Source organism: Leptonotus elevatus, chromosome 3, assembly GCF_054856555.1.
Source record: "Leptonotus elevatus isolate MCC_2025b chromosome 3, RoL_Lele_1.0, whole genome shotgun sequence".
NCBI lineage: Eukaryota > Metazoa > Chordata > Actinopteri > Syngnathiformes > Syngnathidae > Leptonotus > Leptonotus elevatus.
The window spans coordinates 18,111,027-18,132,576 of NC_141241.1; the positions used below are offsets into that span (position 1 = coordinate 18,111,027).

At 39.7% G+C, this 21,550-nt stretch overlaps 1 protein-coding gene across 2 annotated transcripts in view; it reads right to left on the reverse strand.

The window, feature by feature from the left end:
* The window catches only part of tub (TUB bipartite transcription factor), a 49,526-nt gene that overhangs the window by 9,989 nt on the left and 17,987 nt on the right, over positions 1-21,550 (reverse strand). The window contains exons 1-7 of one of the 2 annotated variants that reach the window (XM_086071345.1): positions 15,753-16,139; positions 8,541-8,592; positions 4,786-4,948; positions 2,711-2,848; positions 835-987; positions 637-758; positions 26-217 (exon numbers count right to left, since the gene is read on the reverse strand). In XM_086071345.1, coding sequence (XP_085927471.1) covers positions 26-217; positions 637-758; positions 835-987; positions 2,711-2,848; positions 4,786-4,948; positions 8,541-8,592; positions 15,753-15,790 — 858 coding nt within the window. In that variant the 5' untranslated portion in view covers positions 15,791-16,139. Of the gene's footprint in view, positions 1-25; positions 218-636; positions 759-834; positions 988-2,710; positions 2,849-4,785; positions 4,949-8,540; positions 8,593-15,752; positions 16,140-21,550 lie in introns of those variants that run through there. The other variant, XM_086071344.1, reaches the window with a different exon arrangement.

Consider the following 21,550-nt stretch of genomic DNA (forward strand, 5'->3'; position numbering starts at 1 on the left):
GTTGATGTTGCCATCTCATTCTCACCTTCTTGCCATCCTCTCGCTCCAAGTGAAGATAGTAGGTGGGGTACATGCCTCTGTCCATGCCTTTCTTATCCCTGGTGATTCTGCACTTCACTCGGACCCCCTGTGGTGCAGGCCGCAAGGAAAACTCTTCCAGGTCTTCCACATCAATGGCGGGTTCAGTGACTGGTGGAGTTGGCGCTGATGCAACCTCCTGCATGGGGGAAAACATCACAGGTGAGACATTAAGCGTGTGAGTGACAAATTTGTATAATAGTAATAAATATGCAGACATAAATTTACTGTCACAGCTAGGTTGCAAAAATATGAGATGTTTTTCGCAGAGGATAAAGAATAGACGCCTGTGGGTATTTTTTTGCGCTTTGCCTGCACGTGTTGCCAAAAATAAGATAAAGGTTTGTCATTCTTGTGATGTAAATGCTCGTTTTTTTAACTCGTCTATGACGTTTTGCCTTGTTTTAGCATTAAGCTAGCTTTCAAACTCTGTCCATTAGGTGCACCAAATTTTAATGTGATATATAATGGCAAATTATTGCACACAAAAATTTGGGGGAGGGGAAAACCCCCACAAATAAGGCAACTAGACTTTCTTGTCTCCAAGCGTACTTTTACCTTGCATGACTTCTTGCTGGTGGCGGAGCCTGGTCTTGTGTTGTTGTTGAGCTGTGAGGAAGTGGAACTAATTTCATCGTCATCATCTTCTTCCTCATCAAAATTCATACTGCTGGATATGCCTTCACACACAACCACAAATACAGAAATAAGGTGTGACTGGATGCCAATTTTCAAGACAGCATTTCTCATGTGCACCTTTTTTGAGCATGGTCACTCGTAGGTCCTGCTTGCTCTGTGACGGAGTGCAGCTCATGACCGGCTCGCCATCGCCATCCTCTGACGAGGGGTGACCGACTGTTAAGATTTGGATCTGACTGTCCTCTGACTGGCAGGCCAGGCTGTCCATTCCTGCTGAGCCACAAACAAATGACAAAGTGCACCGGAACACAGCTGTTAGATTGCTCTGGTAAAAATGGTCACGTTAAGGTGGACGACTTGAGTCACATGACTTGACTCAACCAGTTTTAGGGCAGTTTCACATTTGTTTTGCTTTTGCAAGAGAAGTCTTGTTCCATGTCAAATCACCAAGCAGATTTTGATTTTAATTCACGTGGTGTACTTGTTGATAGTGACGGGATCAACACTAAGTCTCAAATTTTAGGTAAATCGGAGCAGGAGATTGAGAGCTACGGCCAATCAAAAGGGGGCGTGTCTGCCTTCCTTTGAACCAATATGTCTCAAAAACTGCTGGGTCAATCTTCACTGACCAATGGCTATTGTTAGAAAGGGGATTGGTTCCACATCTGCACCATTTAGAAGATTTGTGCATATTTTTGCAATCTTTTGACCTTTTCTTTCAGTTGACCTTGAAATTGACCATATAGATCACATGACCTTAAGAACATTATCCATGAAATACAATCTCTCTTATGCTCTCCAAAACATATACAAACCTAATTCCCAAAAAGTTTGGGCACTATACAAATTGTGAATAAAAACTGAATGCAATTATATGGAAGTGCTACATTTTCATATTTTAATCAGAATATAATATAATAGAGAACAGGTCAAAAGTGAAAACTGAGAAAATGTATCATTTTATGGGAAAACTATGTTGATTTTAAATTCCATGGTGTCAACAAATCTCAAAAAAGTTGGGCCTTTTTCACCACTGTGAGGCATCCCCTCTTCTTCTTACAACAGCCTGCGCTTCTTGGCCTGCTTTAGAAATGGCTTCTTCTTTGTACTGTAGTTTGATTTGACAACGGCGGCTGGCACGGTGATTGTGTGATCTGTGATTTCCTTTCTTTTTCCAATCTTTGGATGATGTTATGCACTGTAGATGATGTTATGCAACCTTTTTGCCATTTTTCGCTGGTAAACACCTTTCTGATATTCCTCCACTATCTTTCTGCGCAACATTGGAGGAATTGGTGATTGTCAACCCATCTTTGCTTCTGAGAGACACTGCCACTCCGAGAAGCTCTTTTTATACTCCAATCAAGTTACAAATGGACCTCATTAGTGGTAACTGGTCTTCCAGCTGTTTTTTTTATAAGTGCAATTGACTTAGTCTCTTTTTGCTAATTGTCCCAACTTGTTTGAGATTTGTTGGCACCATGAAATTTACAATCAACATATGTTTCCCTAAAAATTATACATTTTCTCAGTTTAAACTTTTGACCTGTCATCTATGTTTTATTCTGAACAAAATATTGAATTTTGGCACTTCCGCATAATTGCATTCAGTTTTTATTCACAATTTGTATAGTGTCCCAACTTTTTGGGAATTGGGTTTGTAAAAGTTTCAGAGAGATCAACTTTTTCGTTTACCAGCAGGAGTTAAAGCATCCCTACCCATTCAGAAGCCTTCTTGAATTTCCTTTCCAGTATTACTGGTTTTGTTTTGTGAAGGGTTAAAAGGAATGAAGGAATAAAGGTCTTTTACTGGACTTTTGAATAGTTTATTTACTGAAGTTGAAGTTTCCCACTGTGTATTGTACATCATTGTTCGTGTTCCGTTAGATTTGTCTGTTGTTTGGACTTTGGCCCTGTCTGTCAATCCAACAAGCTTGTGGATCGTTCATCTGAAGTTGAGTCCGTGTGAGTGGCTGCTTGTCAGCGGGCTGACCTTTGTGCTTCGCTCTCCTCTCCTTCTTGTCACTGCCCGTCTGAGGAGTGGAGCTGGCGGACGCTCTGCCCTTTTTCGCTGAGCGAGGCGGCTGCGGGTCTGCTTTCACTTTCACCTCCTCCTGCTTGGCTTCTTGAACTAAACGCAGAAGTAGTCAAAGACACGTAAAGAACTCTCAGACAGGATACATGCAAGGAAGAATAAATATAATAGGAACACTAGACATACAGTATGAGTGCACTAACCAGCCGTAGGTACACTTGCACAATCTAATGAGATCTTATTGGTGAGGCGAGATAGATGCATTTCTGTAAATACTTCCACGTAATTAAAAAGAGAACAACATGCCAATAAATGAAAGATGTAATAAAAAGTGAATACATTTCAGAAGATTCTGACTTTGCGGTGTGCAGATAAGGTTATTGTTTCCTATTTCTGCAGAATATCAACCTGCAGTGTGACATTTTGCTAATGTACTTTTTTTTCAGGCTCGACAGCAAGAGTGACAGCTCATGAACCTGAGCTCAGAGGCTTTCAGAGGTGGAAATTGGATTTGTCGGCACACACAGTTTTTGCCTGAGGAAACTCACTAAAGAACATTTAAAGTCTCATTTGAGCAAAATAGTTTGGTGAAGCAAAGTGAAAAGCACTTAGAGAAAACAACACTTTGAGAAAACAAATACAAGACAATGAAATCATATAGTACACTTTGTTGAAGATCTAGATAAAGGCTGCAGGTATTGGCTGTGTTTTCACCATTTGAATCACTACGGCATCAATGGAACACAATCATAATGACACTATCCAATAATTTATGATGCTTTATGAACCAGGAGCTTTGCTTATTCATGAGCCAGCTAACAAACCCTGTACAAGCAAGTCTGTACTCCCCTTAAAAAGCTTTACTATTGTCTAGAGATGCTACAAGATTGCGTCAAAGCACTACTATCCTCTTGCATAGGGCCGTGGTTTTTCAACATTAAGATCCTTCTCTCCCTTCAACATTGGCGACAGGAATCTAATAGATGGTGCAAAACAATACAGTGGAACCTCAGTTTTCGTATGGCAAAGTTGTTTTCTTCTTCTTCTTTTTTTTTCAATTGTGTCACTCATGATTTCCATACATTCGCTCAGACTTCATGCAAAAAAAGAAAACAACATGAATCGGACATTTGTTTACCAGAATCGAGATGCACGCATTTTTTCCAACTCAAGATTAGAACCCTCCCACTCTGCTCCGCAGCACTCGGCCAACATCGATGTTGTAACACACCCTCTCAAAGCCAGACATTCAAGATAAAAACACACAGTATAATAACTGCCGCACTGTACTTTGTTTGGCCACATGGAGGCGTGTGACTGCTAAATAAGCACAGTGAGTCCAAAGAAAGTCTACTGAAACTGTTCTTGCACTTTTATTTTGAAGGCCTGACTTGAGAGGATGTGTTACGCCACACTGTTGCTTCAACTTGCGTGAGTGTTAGCGAGCAGACTGGGAGGGTTTATTGCCTTGCATTGTTAATAAAAGCTTGCATTGTGGAATACACCTTAACCGAACACTTTTTACAAAATACACAAAGTTCCAAGTGCCAGCCGTTTGGAGACTTATAAGGAATTCAAAAAACACTACAGATTTCAGGAAACAACTTGGAAAATGGTCTTCCCTCTTCACTGTACGCCATAAGGACTCTCTACATAGTAATGATGTTAAATGTTCAAACTATCATTATTCTTTTTTAAATGTACTGTACATTTTGTTGATATTTTTGGACATCTGGAATGGATTAATTTAATTTACATTATTACCTATAGGAAATACTGCTTCGGATTTTGTATGATGAGGCTTTAGTCAGACTTTCTGGAACTGCATGATAATGAAAACTGTAGCTATGCTATTGCTGTGCTATGCTATGCTTAGCATCATCAAACAACAAAAATGTAGGCTTCTGGATTATTTTTGGTCCTTGAAAATGTACAAAAAGTTAGCTTCGTTAGCATAAGGTTATACTTTAAAAGACACAACAAACAATCTAACAATCCCATTTATCAGACAGTGTCAATCGGGTCCAACTAACCATGGTAGATGGTGCTGCTGTTACTGCTGAGGTAGGATTCCACCAAAGGAGCCTGCTCCTCACTCTGTTTGGTGCGGCGGGTGCGAGATCGTCCATCCACATTGGACTGGACCATCAAAGGTTCTTGACGCTTCTTCTTCTGCTTTTGCTCAAGGAGCACTCGCTGTATGTACATGGAGGACACATATTAAGCAATATGGTGACACATCAACAAATCAGTGTAGAGTGACATTGTACTGTATTTTGAGATGGACGACCCATAGCTCAAACCGCGTCTTTCAGCCACAGTTCATCAAATATTCAAAGTTTCTATTAATAGAGGATTTCGCAAAGAGCATGAGAGAGCTCCAAGCGTGTCGTCATTGTCGGGTTGGATGTGTGTCCTTGATTTAAGAGAGGCTACATTTACTTGCTGCACAAAGTGTGAATTACACACTAAAGTGAGCCATTAATCCAAATCATGGATGGTCTTAACCAGAATCTAGAGGATGAGTTAACGATTATAAAAGTGTTCTAATAAAGTGGCTATAAAAGCATACACACCCCTTCAAATGACTGTTTTTGTGTGTGTGAAATCATTACTTTCTCCCCATTACTGACTTAGAGTACTACTTGGCGCCATATTTAAATATGCAATTATGTGTAATAGTCTATGTAACCAAAAACGTTTTACATTTTGTACTAACGTACATAATCTTTGTAAATAAATGTAATATTATATGTAAATAAATATCCTCCCCATACTCCCATATTTTTGCTATAGACTTAACTGCTTCATTCTTCATTTTGCTGCAATGATGAGTATAAAAGTGTAAACATCACAATGGGAGTATTTCTGATTGGAGTAATTGTGAAAAGGTGGTTTTTTTTGTTTGTTAAAAAAGGGTCAGAAAGCATTAATCATTCTTCTCTGTTTCTCATTCAAATCTTGCAGTTTTATGTAAACGTGTCTGCCTTGTATGTAATGAAATCTATTCAACAATTAAAAAACTAATAGTAATTTTGAGCCCAATTACTGTGTAGATCTCAGAACCCAGTGATAGAAAAGAGTGCAAATAAATACAAGCAAATTACATTGCTGATATTAATTTACTTTGGATCTCGAGCATCAGCCGTTAGCGTTCTCAGTCGTTCGAACGTGTACTAAAAGGCTAAGGTAGCCGTCATCTTATTTTCAGTCTAAAATACGCAGTAATTGTAGTGCAAATGTTTTGTTCATAGCTACTGACTCTCCGCCTTAATGCGGTCCTTTTTATATGGGGTCATTCCCGACTCTGCATTTCACATGAGCGATTAGCATGCTTAGCGTCTGCCCGTTTGCCTTTAATGAAAGGGCTACTTTTAGTAGGGTAGTTTATTTGTCACCACGGAGGTGAGGATCTTCACCACGCAGCTCGTTGCTGCTACTGCATACGGACATATATATATATTTATATATTTTTTTTTTCATTTTTCCTTTCGGACAATCATTATTAGTCTGTCTGTTCAATCACGGAGCAAGTTAGCTTAGCGCCTCGCGTTTTCAGTCATGGTAGTGATGGGTCGTCGTTCACAACGAGAGCCGGCTTCCTCCCTCAAGACTCAAGAGCCTGCTCCGTCATTTTCCCTCAAGAGCCTGCTCGTCATTTTCCCTCTCTCTCTCTCTCTCTCTCTCTCTCTCTCTCTCTCTCTCTCTCTCTCTCTCTCTCTCTCTCTCTCTCTCTCTCTCTCTCCACCTATGTCGCTCTCTCTTTTTCACATGTCTGAAGCGACGTTTGGCTGCGCTACTCAGAGAGAGAGAGAGACGAGAAGAGAAGGGGGAGGGGCGAGGGCATGCTGTAAGTGTACTGAACGCGGAGCACGTGCTCCGTGTCTCAGCCAGTCAGAGAGAGAGATGGGACGAGGAGAAAACGAGCAGAGAAAAAGAGAGTTGAAGTATTACGTTTTTCTGAATGCCAATTTTAAATAAAATAAGGTATTTTATGCTGGACCTGGTGAGTAGCTTATGATGTTTGTTTTGTTCGCTGCTGCTGTTGCACTTTACTACTCACTATTTTTGTTATTTTGATTGTTGTTGGTTGAAGTTTTATTTTTGTTACTTATTTATTGTTTGTAGCCTTTTTAATCTTCAATAAAAAAAACAAAAAACATTTTCTTTACTTGATCATTGTTGCTATTTACAGTCAGTAAAGTGAAATAGATAGTTCATCAAGTTACGAATCAAAATGTATGCTAAATTTGTCCTAAATATTTTTTTTTAAAAAAGCTAACGTTAAAAGAGTTAGAGCCAAAAACAGCCGATCCAAATGAACCGGATCACCCAAAAGAGCCGAATATCCCATCACTAAGTCACGGCCTGTGTTGTCAACTTGTCTAACAGCCGAGAAAGAAAATACCTCCGGGTGACTTAGACGCTGCCTTTATTTATTTATTTATTTTCAATCATTTCGGAGCTGGCTAGTATGTGTGTGTATGTGTGTGTGTGCACTGTGGCATGCTACTGACTGGTGAACTTAGGGTTAAGAGCCCTTAAAAAAACAAAAAACGCAGCTTTGACGATCTCGAAACTGCACTGTCTGAGATTTTGGTTTCAAAACGATATATCGTTGAGCCCTAATAATTAATACAACTATATTTAATGTTCTTTGACTGGGGAAGTACAATATTGTGGTTGGCTGGTTGCACAACTGTGCACACCCTTTTATAACTGGGATGTGTCTTTTATGAACGTTCAAGTACGTCTGATTTCTTAGCAGGTCTTTAAAAAAAAATCTTACACTGTGTTAGACTGAGAGTATAAAACAGATCAGTCATAAGGAGCTTTCATCTGTCAGTGGAACACCACAGAGACCAGCTGACCTTTAGTGGCCCCACGCCGGCACCGCAGGAGGTGGTGTCAAAATGAAAGAGCTGTTTTATCGGATGATGTCAACGTGTTCCTCTTTTACAATAACTCCCAACCAGGGTGCCGTAGAACCCTAGTGTGCGGTGATCACAAGTGGAGGCCATAGAAAGTATCCTGTTTCACTTGTTAAGTCACAAAATAATTGTTTATTAATAACAAATATGTCTTTGTTAATCTATTCAGGCCAGGGATGTGTACGTGGGGGCAAGAGTCTCATACATTAAAAAAATTGAGAGTTTATTGTTTGTGGAAAAATGAGTTTTTGCACTTAACATTGGTTTGCTGCTCAGCAATTTTGTGCTGTCCTTGAATAGTCATTTTTATGCATGAGAGCACTTTGCTGAGAAAAAAAAAATATGTGGACTATTTCTTGATTGCTCTGACCCTTTGTTGTTGAAGAGATCTTTTCAACATGCATTGAGCATGAAATAAATGAGGTAAAGCAGTTCAATAAAAAACAGACATATTCATGTATTTTATCCATGTTTGTAAGAAGTGTGTGGTTCAATGTTGCTCCCCCAGTAGCACTGATTAAAACAATTGTGCCCCCCCCCCCCCTTTCATCATTAAAGTTGCCCATCTTGACCTTGCATATAAAGGACAGAACAAACCAAATGTTCTTCCACCAGATGGCAGAAGGTATACACTAAATCTGTGTATCCTTCCATTGCTAGTCATACAACAAAATGAATCATGGCTTATGGCATTGTGTTCAATTAAAAAACACTGAATTCACACAGATTAAATACATTTGAGAGTAAATTGAGACGAGATCTTCATAATTTGAGTATTTCTGTTTGGTAGAAGTGGCATCAGATTTTTCTTTGGTAAAATGAGTGAAACATTGCTCGGTTGCTCTAAAGAGATTTACCTGCCGATCAAGCTTCTGCTGCCGGAGGTTGGTGCCCTCGTCATCTAAAGTGCTGCAAAGATAAAAAACACAAGAGACAGGATCAAGAACAGAAAAAAAATATTATTAGGGTCATTCATAGACATTCATAGAACCATGTGGCGGTCAGTTAAATATATATTGCTTTTTAATGACATTTAAATGAACGGTATGTAATTGTATTGTATTACATTTTAACTCTGTACTCTCTGTACCTCTCTCGCTACTTTAAAAGATAATTGTATCTAATTCATCACTTTTCCATATCCAGTATTGGCAAACACATTTCCTTATACCGTGCTGATCTAAAATCTTGGCTCATTACCTACGCTAGGTCACCATGGCAACAAGTGCTGCTTGCAGAATAAGTTGGGTTCACAAGATGACATCAGACCCTATAAATAGGGGGACCGCTGACCAGTCAGACAAATGAACAAGTTTAATCATAGGAGCGTATCATTAACTTTTTTTTGGGGCACTTTGAGTTCATTCATTCTATTTTTGTACCACTTTTGAATGTGGGAGGATGCAGACTAAGAAAACCCACACATGAAGTGTTGACAGAACACACAAATGCCACACGGATCCTTTTGTTTGTTTGCTCACTGCGTCACACCACGGGCGGCCCCTGCATCACAGTTAGTCATCGTCTCGATAGAATGTATAGTACGTCAGTCACATAACACTGTATGTCAAACACAATTATAAGTTGTAATAAGTGTGAAGCATGTGAATGCTTGCAGCGAAAGTTTTCATTGTTACTGTTTTTGTTCATATCATACAGTCACATTTTCTCACTGGGTCTCCATTATTGGATTTATCATCCAGAATACATAAGCGGCTGGTTGACGATACTGCTTACGGTTATCTCTTGCGATGTTGTGCAAAAACACAAGTGGAAACGAATTCCGCCACCACTTTTAGTTCTTTATTGGTCAATACTTCATTGCTCCTTGAGGTGGCGCTACATTAATGAACGAGGGTAAACGTGAAACAGAGAGGAAGAACGGTAACCATTAAACAAAATGGCGCCGTATTTAATACGGTGAAGCAATTGCCACCATTTTGTGGAATCTTGGAGTTGTTAGTATCTTTCAGTTTATTATTTCATTGTTTATGTCTTTTATTTCACATTTGACATGTCATGTCTTTGTATGCACCTTGTCCAGACCAAGGTGAAAGTATGTTTTTGTTTTTCTCAAGATGCTGGTACTAATGGCCAACGTAGTCTACTTTGCACTTACAATTTGTATTTTCCTAACATTTATTATTCGGTGTAAATTGTGATTTATGTCATTATGTGATTTAATATTACTGATGAGCCTCATTTAAAGGCACTTTGTGTTGGATAAGCAAACTGCTAAATAGTATGTATGTTGTATGTAACATGGGTTATTGGTTGTGGGCATGCTATATGCAGGGTGTTAATACATGATGATCCTTTGATTGAATTGTTTTGCTGCCCACCTTGTGGCATCTATATGCAGTTAAAAAACGCTTTTAAGGTAGCAGCCAAAAACTGCTCATGGAATAATCACATCCCCCTAAAAAAAAAAATTCTAGAACTGCCTAAGTGAAGTTCCTCAACTCACTTAAACACAGTCCCTTGGCAACAAGATGCCACAAGAACTGCACATAGCTCAGTGGCAACAAGATGTCATAAGATCATGGAAAAGCTTAAATTAACTGCAACATAGTTCCTTGGCACCAAAATGTCTGAGCGCAAAAATAGCAAGTCGTTTTTTAGACAATAACAATGGATGGGTTCCCTCACAAAAATATGCAAATTTGTGGGGGTACCTTCTCACTGATTTACTGTGTATGAAAAATGCTTTTTTGTTTCATATGATCTCATGCTAAAAATCATCTAATAAAAGCTTCTGCTTTGTGGGTTTACTATTTTATTTGAACCCACACAAAAAAATGAGAACTACAGGCAACATATGGACAACAGCGTCTATCAAAGAGGTTCAATATGGTGTACAGTTTGTGAAGCGCTTTTGGGATTTGGATCTAATACGTCACATTGACTCGCACAGTGTCTCGCTGATATTGCAACAGAGAGAATCTGCTGTTGCTGCTGTGACTTCTGGTCGACAGCATGATTACAAGTCACTGCGGCGATGACTACGAGTGGCTTGGCACACAAGTGGCTCCACAACATCGAGCGCGTATCTGATTTGCCGGCGTTAAATGCGTTTTGTGAGCTTTGCCTCGCTGAGCAGAGTATTCCTCCGAACACAACTGGGTAACATCCCGGTCTCGACAAACAGCCGTATTGACTTCAATCTTATCTGACTTGATGGCGCTCTGTGCACTGACTTAATGTCATTGGTGCAAGCAAATGTTTAAAGGTCAGTGTAGCACAAGCAATGAGAATAAAATGAGATTCTGAATGATTTCAGAGATGGCGGCAACAAGAATGTTTACATTTATTAAGCCTTTGTCAGCAAGTGAAGCAAATCAGAAAGAAAAGTGTTTTGATAAGAAAGTTGTATAGGAACATTAGATTGTAAAAAATCAGACTGTTACTTGTTCTGTGGTTTCTGATAAATTACTGTAATTAAATGTATTTAAATTCTAATTTTGCTACCTTCTGCTTACTGTTTTTGCATTCTATATACATAAGCTCCAATGTTTTTCAAATGTATTGTACTTGAGTTAAATTCAGATCTGGCAATTGTATTTCTTTTGCTCTCTTTGCTGACACATAAGACAGCAAACTGCCTTTTTGTACAGCATTTGCCTGCTTTTTTGTTTTGTTTTTCGTTGCCCACTAATCCCCACTTCATATTTCCTGAGCTTTGAAAATCAACGATGGCAGACTCACTGATTGTTCCTTCAACTCACGAGGCTGGACATCTGAAAGAGAAACATCAATAGCTCCTAATTAGAGGCCAATGAGGTTCTCTCCACAAGAGCTATAAAGGAAGATGGACAATAGAAACCTATGACGTGGTGGAAGGATACACCGAGATTTGTATATGACGGAAATAAAAATCCATGTAAAGTGAAAATAAATGGGAGTTGACACACCATAGAGACCGTTTGTTAAATTTGAATGATTAACAAACATTGCTATAAATGAGGCATCAAAAATCATGATAAAAATCAAGCCGTTCTCTCCGCTCTCAAATGCCGTAAGCATCTCCGCTGCGTGTGCTCAAACAACACTCAGCTCAACTGTCAATCAAACACCAGTACGCCTACTATCACATGGACAAAAAGTAGCCATGCCAGTGCTAAATCCCTGCCACTGGCTGTCACGTCTGACAACTCCCCCCGCCCCCCCCCCCCCGCCCCCGCGTGATGTGCGCACACTCAAGGCCAACAACGATGCACTCTAAAGCAACCATGCCAGAGAGGCTTAGTGTAGACATAGCTAGATAGCTATATATAATTGCGTCATCATTTTTTGTTTTCGATGTTTGCAAGTGATCAGATCTGCTCTCTGTTGAGGTCTGTTCCAATCATGGTCTTGTTATTTCCAACTCTCTCAATGTTTAATATAACAATAATGCTGAAAAGCCCATTCAGCATGAGTCACACACAATTGTATTCTAATTAGCAGGTTGAGATGTTAAAAATGGTAGCGGATTGTCAAGCAGGGAATAGCAGCGCAGTTGCCTTCTCATGTGAGGGAGGACGACGACACGGATGCAATAGAAAACGTGTTTGTCTCGCAGTCTGTGTGAAGCGTGCAGACAAACAAAGTCCTCCACGTTTGCAATCAGTTATTAAGTGTGTGAATAGGCATTAAACAGGATGATAATGACTCAAACAGAGCTGTTCCCAAGGAGGTCCAACAACTCATTACGCTAGAGAGTCTTGTCCTGCAACCCACAGATGGTGACCAGTGCAGGTTTTTTTTTTGTCATTTCTGAAGGTACCCTTGTTTATAATGATAAGATGAGGAGACGAAGGCAAGCTATATCTCTTACTCTCCACACAAAAACGGACCGTTCAAGCAAACCCTTTTCCTCTCTTCCTTTCTCTCTCTCTCTCTCTCTCTCGCTCTTTCTCTCTCTCTCCCCCTTCTTTTCATTTAATCAATTTACTATTTTGAATAGGACCCACAAATTAACTCATTCACTTCCAGCCATTTTTACTGAAGCAACCCCCTTTGCTCCCCGCTGTTTTACTGGATTTTGATTGATTTTGCAAGACCCACAAATATTGTGCTCTATTGCTATAAAAACATGGAACCTACCAAAAGAAAGATTATAGCCTCTTCTTTTATCAGAAAAAAATGCTTATATATGTTTATGTTGTGCAGCAATCAGTATTAGAATATAGCTAAGTTTAATCATTATTCACAAACCTGTTCAAAATAGCGGGGAAAAGAGCTTGTTGCAACATGGCCCTGGTTGATGTCTTATACTCTGCTGCCACCTGCTGCCACCTGCTGGCCGTTTTTTGTAATAACTACCATTGCTTTAAGCGACCTCTTCAGGTCAGAAGCTGCATCAAAGCCTTCTGTATGCTCTAGCATTAAAACAAATTATAATAATAAACATATGCAGTAAAAAAAAAATGGGACCATGGCAATATTTAAAATATAAAATTTTTATATGTTTTTGGGAGTAAATTAGTTAATCTAGCATGACACAATATAACTTTTTCTGTTCTGGAATTCAAGTGACTCACTTAATCGATAGACAATGTGTTTGACCATTTATTCAAGTTTTGCCGTGGATGTCAATAAAATTTTATTTTGCATTAAAATATGATGTCAGTTTTAGAACTGCCGTGACACAGAACATCATAAGCAGTACTGTATAGCAAAAGGATGGCTGGATAGTACTAAAAAAAAAGCCTCTAATTACAGTGGTGCCTTTTTATCACAATAAGAGCAGGCATATTTTAATATACTAATATGGTGTCAATTATTCATTTATTCTTTCCAAACCGTCTATGCATAAAAATATCTCATCTGTCACTTTGGCAATCTCCATCAGCCTCTTGACACTTATCTTAGAATTTCTGCATTTTTTAAATGTGTGAGAGTCCCGCACGCATGTGATTCAGCAGCAACATGGCTGCCGTGAAGGACAAATCAATAAGTACGCCAAGTCTTGTTTAATGTTCATAGCGCAATGCAGTACTGTGAAGGAAATTAATCAGATGACTTCTGCTCAAACTGACCTTGCAGGTGAACAACTTATTCAGTTTTTCTTTCATTTGTATTATACAAAATTGAACAGATCCATCCAATTTTAATACACTTCTCCTCCTTTGGTGGCGGTTGCCGGCTAATCAGATTTAGACAAACAATTAACAAACATTCCCACCCACATTCACACTAAAGAACCGTTTCAAGTTTTCAATGAAGCTAATGATTTTTTTACAATGAATGAAACTTGAGTACCGCACACAAGCACGGTAAAAAAAGAAAAAGAAACTAATTCCACACAGGAGCCGAGATTCGAACCGTCAAAGGGCAATTTGTGATTGTTTATGTGACCTAAGAACTAAATGTGAAGCTACAGCAATGTTGATTTTTTTCATAGTCACATCACACATTTGCGTCAGAGAGCTCAAAGCACAGATGCCTCGAAGCCTCGTGAATTTTTTTTTGACATATGCCAGTCACACCCACCAGGCTGTACAAGGCGCTAATGGTGCCGTGCCCCTGGACACATAAGCAAACACACATTAAGGAAACTATTGAAAATAGCACAGGCTTGTGAAACTGGTTTATTTCTATACTTAATTGCATAATTGAATCGCTGCTTTGTTTTATTCATTTCATTATTCATTCAGTTCATTTTTTAGATTTGGGCAACCTTGCATTAAAACCTTTTTAAAAAAAGAGAGAAAGAGAGCGAGAGAGACGATGGCTGTCTTTTTCAAATCACTCCTCTGATGTTTCTTGCTGTCCTACTTAGGTTCCCACGGTAGAGAGGGGAAAAAAAGAAGAATTCCAGTGATTCACACAAGTCTAACACCAGTGAGGTGAGCGAGTACTGTCAATGTTTGTGTGACATGTTGCCTGCATTTCCACAAAATAAGCGCACTGCATTCTGTATTTCTAATGAGATGAGGGATGGAGCACTCTCAGCGGCGCATGGATTTTTAATGAGAGCCACACAAGAAGAGACAAACTGTTTATTGTGAAAGCGACGACCTCTCTGACCCCACCTTCTCACTTTGCTTTGTTTAATTTTAGACACGGCAAATGCCAAACTTGTTTAACATTTATTTGCTGCTACCGTTGACTGTCCTCTTTCTTTTTGCATATTTTTTACAGTTAAACAAAGTACAATGTCCTTTAAAGCAACAATGTAAAAAGAGACTAAGATGATTTCATTCCATAAAATAATAATCATTTCATAATTGACATTATGATCCTATTAAATATTGGTTTAAATCTAATTGTGATGAAGATTTGTATCGGATTTTTGGTGTTCAACATGAACATTGATGGATTTGGCCTCATAAGCTTCTGAATATGTCTTCGGCCACAAAAGTAAATTCCACTTTATAAATGACTGGAGATCTGAATCACATAATGATGAGTAAAAGCTACCAAGAAATGGGTTATCAGGTTAAAAATAATACAAATTGTATTCCCAGCATTTTCTAAGAAGAGGAAGCAGCAACTTTCCTGTCAGGGGTTGCCACAGCAAGTCACTCAGCAGACTTTCTGACACAACCTACCCATTTTTATCCAAACCTAGGACCGGTGGTGATTGAGAACTGCCTCGGGACCCAACTGGATGTTGCTATTTATTAACCTGACTGGAATTTGAGCCTTGATCCCCGTGTCCAAAGTCACTTTACCCACTGAGCCACCCATCCAGGTTGTAAAAACTTGACTGCAGTACACGCACCTGTCCAAAATCATGACCAGATTCAGCTCTTCAGCCAACCCAAAACCAATCGTCAACTGCCGGGCCAGAATAATGAACCCAATCTTGAGTAAAAGTAACCCAATCGGCTGAAAAACAGCAGCTGCCCAGCATTCTTTAGGGTGTACTGAGCCTCACAAGATTGTGCAGGTGAACCTATTGTTGTGACGGTGAATGGGTTTTCTCCCCAACGCGTCTCCAATGATGCAAACCATATAATTACATTCATTACACTGTGTAAAACCCCGACTACACTTGTCAGCCTTACCTCACGCACACACATATACGCACAACTGCACACTGGCCAAGAGATGCACCCTGAGTCCACTTTTGTTTACAGTACCTGTAGGGAATCCAGTCGGAGGTGTGCTTGGAGCTCATTCTGTCTCAATCACCTTGACTGCAAGGCTGGCGGCCTGCAACAGCACCACAGCAAAGTGGCTAAGTGGTCTGAGGACAGGATTCAAACGGTGAGCGCCCACATAGCCCGATCATCGCTGCTCCTCGTATCCCCCCAAGTCTTCGCTCGCGCGTCTTCTCGCCGCGGGACGCCGGATGACTACCAATCCACGCAGGCGGCCGCTCTCGTCAAGTGCTGTGCGCCGTGCACATGGAATTAGCCGTTTTCTTGTCCTCCTGTGTATGCGCGTGTTTGTGTGTGCGCTTGCAGTCAATGCCTCTCCTCTTCTCTGCTCACATCCACCGCCTCTGCTCTTGACTGGATCTAAATCTCCCTCCGTTTCTTGCCCTTTAAATCCCCCCCTCCCTCTTTCCTCCCTCTCTCCCCAATCCATCTCTCTCGTGCAGCATCACCAGCAGCAGCGTCCAAGTCTCAGGCTTTTCAGTGGAGGGGAAAAAAAGCTATGGAGTATCCCCCTCTTTTCTTGCATCCTTCATATTCTTTTTTATTCATTTGCACGCCGAATGCACATCAGGGGACTCAGATGTGTTTTCTGGAATCATTTAATGATTCTCCCAGAGTACGAGGCATTAGCATATGACTGCGGTGACTAGGGTTAGCAGGCTTTAATTCAACACTCTCCTCAGCCAGACAAAGGCGCCCAGTGATAGTGGCCACAGCTCACGCACATCTGCTTCCGCCCTCCGTCTGACGCCCCTCACTGTCACACATCACTCACTGTGTTCCCCGGCCAACTGCCGAGTCCGTCTATAGACAGTTAGCGCAGGCGGCTTCCTCGGGAGCGCGGCCGCTCCACAAGGAGTCGATTCAAGGCGGCCTCATCAACAAGCACATATCTCAGATGGACGTGCGAGGTCTCGCTCTGCTCTGAGGTGACATGATCTGCAGCCATTCAAATTAACTGGAAGGTCGACGTGGAAAAAAAAAAATAGTGTGGGTGGCTGGTGGATGAAGATGACTTGCCGTTTAGACGGCTACAAGGCAATGTTGTCCACGAAATGAAACACCTTGGAAGCCAGACAGACGATGGGTCTTGAAGTTCACTATTAAACTAGAAATTTCTTGAGAAATTGTGTGTGAATGCTGGACTGCTGAATGAAAAAATATGGAATCATGTGGAATGGATGGAATGATGTTGAAAGAAAGATACGTAGAACGAGACTGGTGAAAATGTACAATATGATGTGAAAAATCTGGCATGATATTAAACTGATATGGAATGATACTAAATGATATGGAATAATGTGCAATACGTTGTTTAAAAGAAACTGTAAACATTTAGAATGAATGTAATGATATGGAGAGGTATGGAATGAAAAGGAGATATATTGAATGATATGGTGTAAAATGTGCAATATACGTAATGCTTCCAGAATTCAGACAATAAACGAAAGCTGTACGTAACACATCAAGTCTTACCGTGGTATGGTCAAAAATTATAGTACATTACTTCTACCATGAGCTGGCATCATCCCTCTTTAAATAGTTCTAATAAAGTAACTTTTTTTTTTTTATCAGATTGTTTCTTTGTATATTTTAAACAAACTCAATATAATATATTTATGAAATAACAATGACAATTATTTTTCATTGAATTATTAAATATGGAAATAAGAAAATACTGTATGCTATAATGAAACATACTATAAATTAACCAATATTTAATTGGTTCCTACAGAAAGTTTCTGTGCTGCATCATCCATATGTTGCATAAAATTGAGTGTAGGGACCTTCAGTGCCATACAATCCATGTCATCAAGGTCAGAGTTGTGTACATTGTAGCACAACAACACACAGTCTGGCTCAAAGACAAGTTGCAAGAAAACAGCAGTGATGCCTTGACATACAAGTTCAATTCATTCGTAAACACGCTCACAAGCTAAACAACCCGTATCTCAATTCATCTCTACCCACTGAATGAAACGTAACCTCATCTTGGCTATTTCCAATCACCTGTGCATATGCAAGCAGTTGAGATTGTTGTTGTTTTTCTTTCCTCGACTGTCTCGCCTATTGCAGCGTGTTATGATGGCCTTTCGGTAGGTTGAAATGAAACTAAACACATCTGATGTTACCTCACATACACAATCTTCCCCAAGACACTAATGGAACACTCGAATGGAGGTCCTGTCAAACATGGGGAAGTTATGGCAGCTTAAAATTACACAGCTGTCAATCAGTCCTTTTTGTTTGCAGAATCAACACATCATACCGTATACGAAACAAATACATTGTAAGTATAAATATTGTTCCAAACTAAACTAATGCAATTTCTTAGGATTTTTTTTGTTGTTGAAATTTTGGCACATGAAATCCACTTGGATTTGAGGCTGAACAGATTGGAATTTGGTGTTTAAAGCGCAAGGTCAAAGAGGTGAAGGAAGACGATGAGCGGATTTGGCACACATAGCCACAAGGATTTCAGGATAAACTTGGTTGTGACGTCACGATGTTCTGCAGTCTTGGCCATACTGTAAGTCTCTCCCACTCATCATTTTATTAGGTACACCAGCACAATCATAAGGGTATTTAAATCATTCTGCCTATTCGTAACATGGAGGAAGAGGTATTCATTTAACAATACAGTGGCGTCTATTCATCCATTCCGACCTGCCCCCACAAAAAAACAGCTATCTTTTTTTAATAAGTAAAATAGCACTTTACAATATTATAACCGTGATTAATTCATTGGGCTAATTTTTACTGGTGCAACTTATAGTATAATACAACAATGCAGGTATATTACAAAAAAGAAGAGTTTCAAAACTACTGTAAGTGACTGAGGAGGCAAAGAAATATTCAATGTTTTTCGCAGAGGATAAAGATGCCTATGAGTGTTTTTCTATTGTCTGTCAACATGTATTGATGTACAAAATACCATTTGTGTTTAAATATCCACTGATTAAAGCAATATAACACTGCCACAATGCTATTCGTTAGCCCAACTTCCCATCTCTTTTTGAAATTGAAACACTCCAACAAATAATAAGAGTCCAAGTGCCTCGAATCAACCTTTCTAATAACCTGGATGAATAAGAATCTACAGACATTGTCGTTTTGAGTCTGAGTGGTAGTCTGTCTTTGTGTGCCCACAAGTCCAGCTCCCTGTGACCCTCCCTGAACAGCACTAGAACATGGATGAATGGATTTTTATTGCTTAATCATTTGCAGCCTTTGCCAAATTTAAGGTCAGAATCCTACATCAGAAAATGATGTGTGATATTTTAAATCTCATCAAAGGCAAAAGTCTTTTTTGACTGCTGTAATAAATTATTGTGATAAAATTGTCAGATTTGCTCTTTTGTTTTAGGTCGATAGAAAAAATTTTTTTTGTCATGAATTGAAACATTTACTCCTGAGATCACGTTAGGTTCTGCAGGTGTACCTAATGCTGCGGCCAGAAAGTGAGTATTTACATGGATATAAACTGCACTGGCATACAATTTCAGTGCCAAAAGTCGTGAGTCTTTCGGTGTATTTTGCAATGTAATAATACTGGTACAGAATACTTCGAAAGGTTGTGGGTAGCGGAGTGGGATGTTCATCCTACGCAGCTTTGTGCTTGGTGAAAAAATGGAAAAGAAAAGAAAAACATATTTCTGCCACTTGTTCAGGTAGACAAAAACAACTTCTCGATTCTGAACAGAATCTCCTGTGTCTTGAGATGGATATCCTATCTGATCTACAAGTGTCCTAAAGTGACCAAATACTCGACAGATGCTTTTGCATATTGAGTATGAGCTGCTGGGATGAAAGTGGAGCTAAATGGAACAAGCCACTCAGCTCAGGAATACTCCTGAGCAAAAGCACCCAGCTGAATATTTGATGCTGGAGAGCAGACTTTGAAGTTTGACTTTGAAGGCTGCATTTGGTCGTGAGGGACTTTCGCGAAGATAAGAATATATTCTTTCTGCTTCCTTCCTACTGGACTCCATTTTCAAAGTGCAGTACTTGTCCCACTGGCCTTACAGTAAGTGCAGCCCCACGCGGGCAACGATAAGGTCTCTTATGATCAATTATACTTATCCAGTCCAGAATACTTACTTTTAGTGCCCGGAGGCGCTGTATTGTTAGTAACAGCAGACCAGCGGTATCAGCAATTATGGTCTATTCACCGAATGGACGCGTGATGTGAAAACGGATCTCTGGCTTTTCTCCGCCTGTCTCGGTCAGGCTGAAATTTAGCTGCAGAGAACACAAGCTCAGTCAGAGATCAGCACGATATTACCCGGTGATTATTTCCTTCAACATGTAATGGATGTGATTTGGGGGAGCTAAAAAAAAAGCAGTCAGAAAGTTCTGGAATATTCTCTACAGGCCATTTGGGAATTCTCTAAGATTATGCAGGTGCTTTTGTAAGATTAAAATAAAATGTGTGAAGCTTTATTGAGTTGTTCTACACCAGTAGAAACACTACGGATGAATACAAGAAAACAAATAATGTTTAATCAGATCAAATCAAGCTTTATTGATATTGAATTTTTCATACATAAAAATGCAACTCAAAGTGCTGTACAATTAAACCATCCATAGTACAACATAAAAAGCAGATGTGGGCGCTAATGGTCAATTCCCCTCAATAATAATGCCCACCTTTCGCAGACTGAACACGGACAGAAGCAGGTTTACATCCATTGATCGGGGTGAGTACTGAGTACAGACAGTCCTTCTCATGTCGTGTATTTTTGCAAGGCTTCGCGTCAAAAAGCATTCGCCGCAAATGCGGAAGCAGCCGGCGGAAGGCGGACATCGTCATTGATCTGATCAGTTGGCTCAAGGATCGGCTGATATTTTGCATTTTATAAGCGGCTGTAATGTCGACTCCGCAAAATAAGACATTGCATGTTATAGTCAGTGGTTCTATGTGTATTTGAAATTTTTTTTTACTCCGCTCACATATTTCAATTGCCATCAATTATTCACGTGCCGGGCCAGTTCCTATGCCCCACAAATGCCTGCGGTCGACTGTAGAGTAAACATACAAGTTGCTTAAATAGATCATCAAACCAGTAATTAGTTATCAGTTTTTTCAAAGTCATTGATCGTTGGTCGGCCCAAAAAAAAACGTGATTGTGTAAAGCCTACTAAAAACATTGTATTTTTTTCCCTAGAATTCCATGAGGTTATTTACCTGCACATGCTAAATTGTGGCATTCATTTAACACATGGCATTATGTGAAAAATAGCATTTGGCCTACATTTTACCAATAGGCTACATTCCAATGACTTTGCAAGTACTTTCTTTTTGATAGTGCACTCTAGCTTCATGCCTCAGCAATTATTTTCCCCCCCCACATCTCTGACTGGTACAAAACTCAACAATTATGTTTGTTGGCCACATCAGATGAAACAGTTCTAATTGATATATGAGACTGTCAAAGTAATTATCACACCTTCACTAGCTATACTAAAGATGAATGAAATGTTGTGTATTCTCGAGGGGGTAGGAATGGGTTAGTGCATGGACGAAAATCACAAAGTCACATCTTACACAGGAGACTGGAGGCGGGCTACGCGTACTTGTAGGCAATACACAGATGAATGCTAATTAAGCTCTGTTGGCATCATCTTGAGATAATTCATTTAAAAAGTTGTACAAAATAGTCACTTGTTTAATTATACAAATTAAAGTACAGTATTGCATATGACATATACAATACTATACAGTGGTTCTCAACCCCCGGTCCTCGAGTAACCCTGTCCATTTTCCGTGTCTCCCT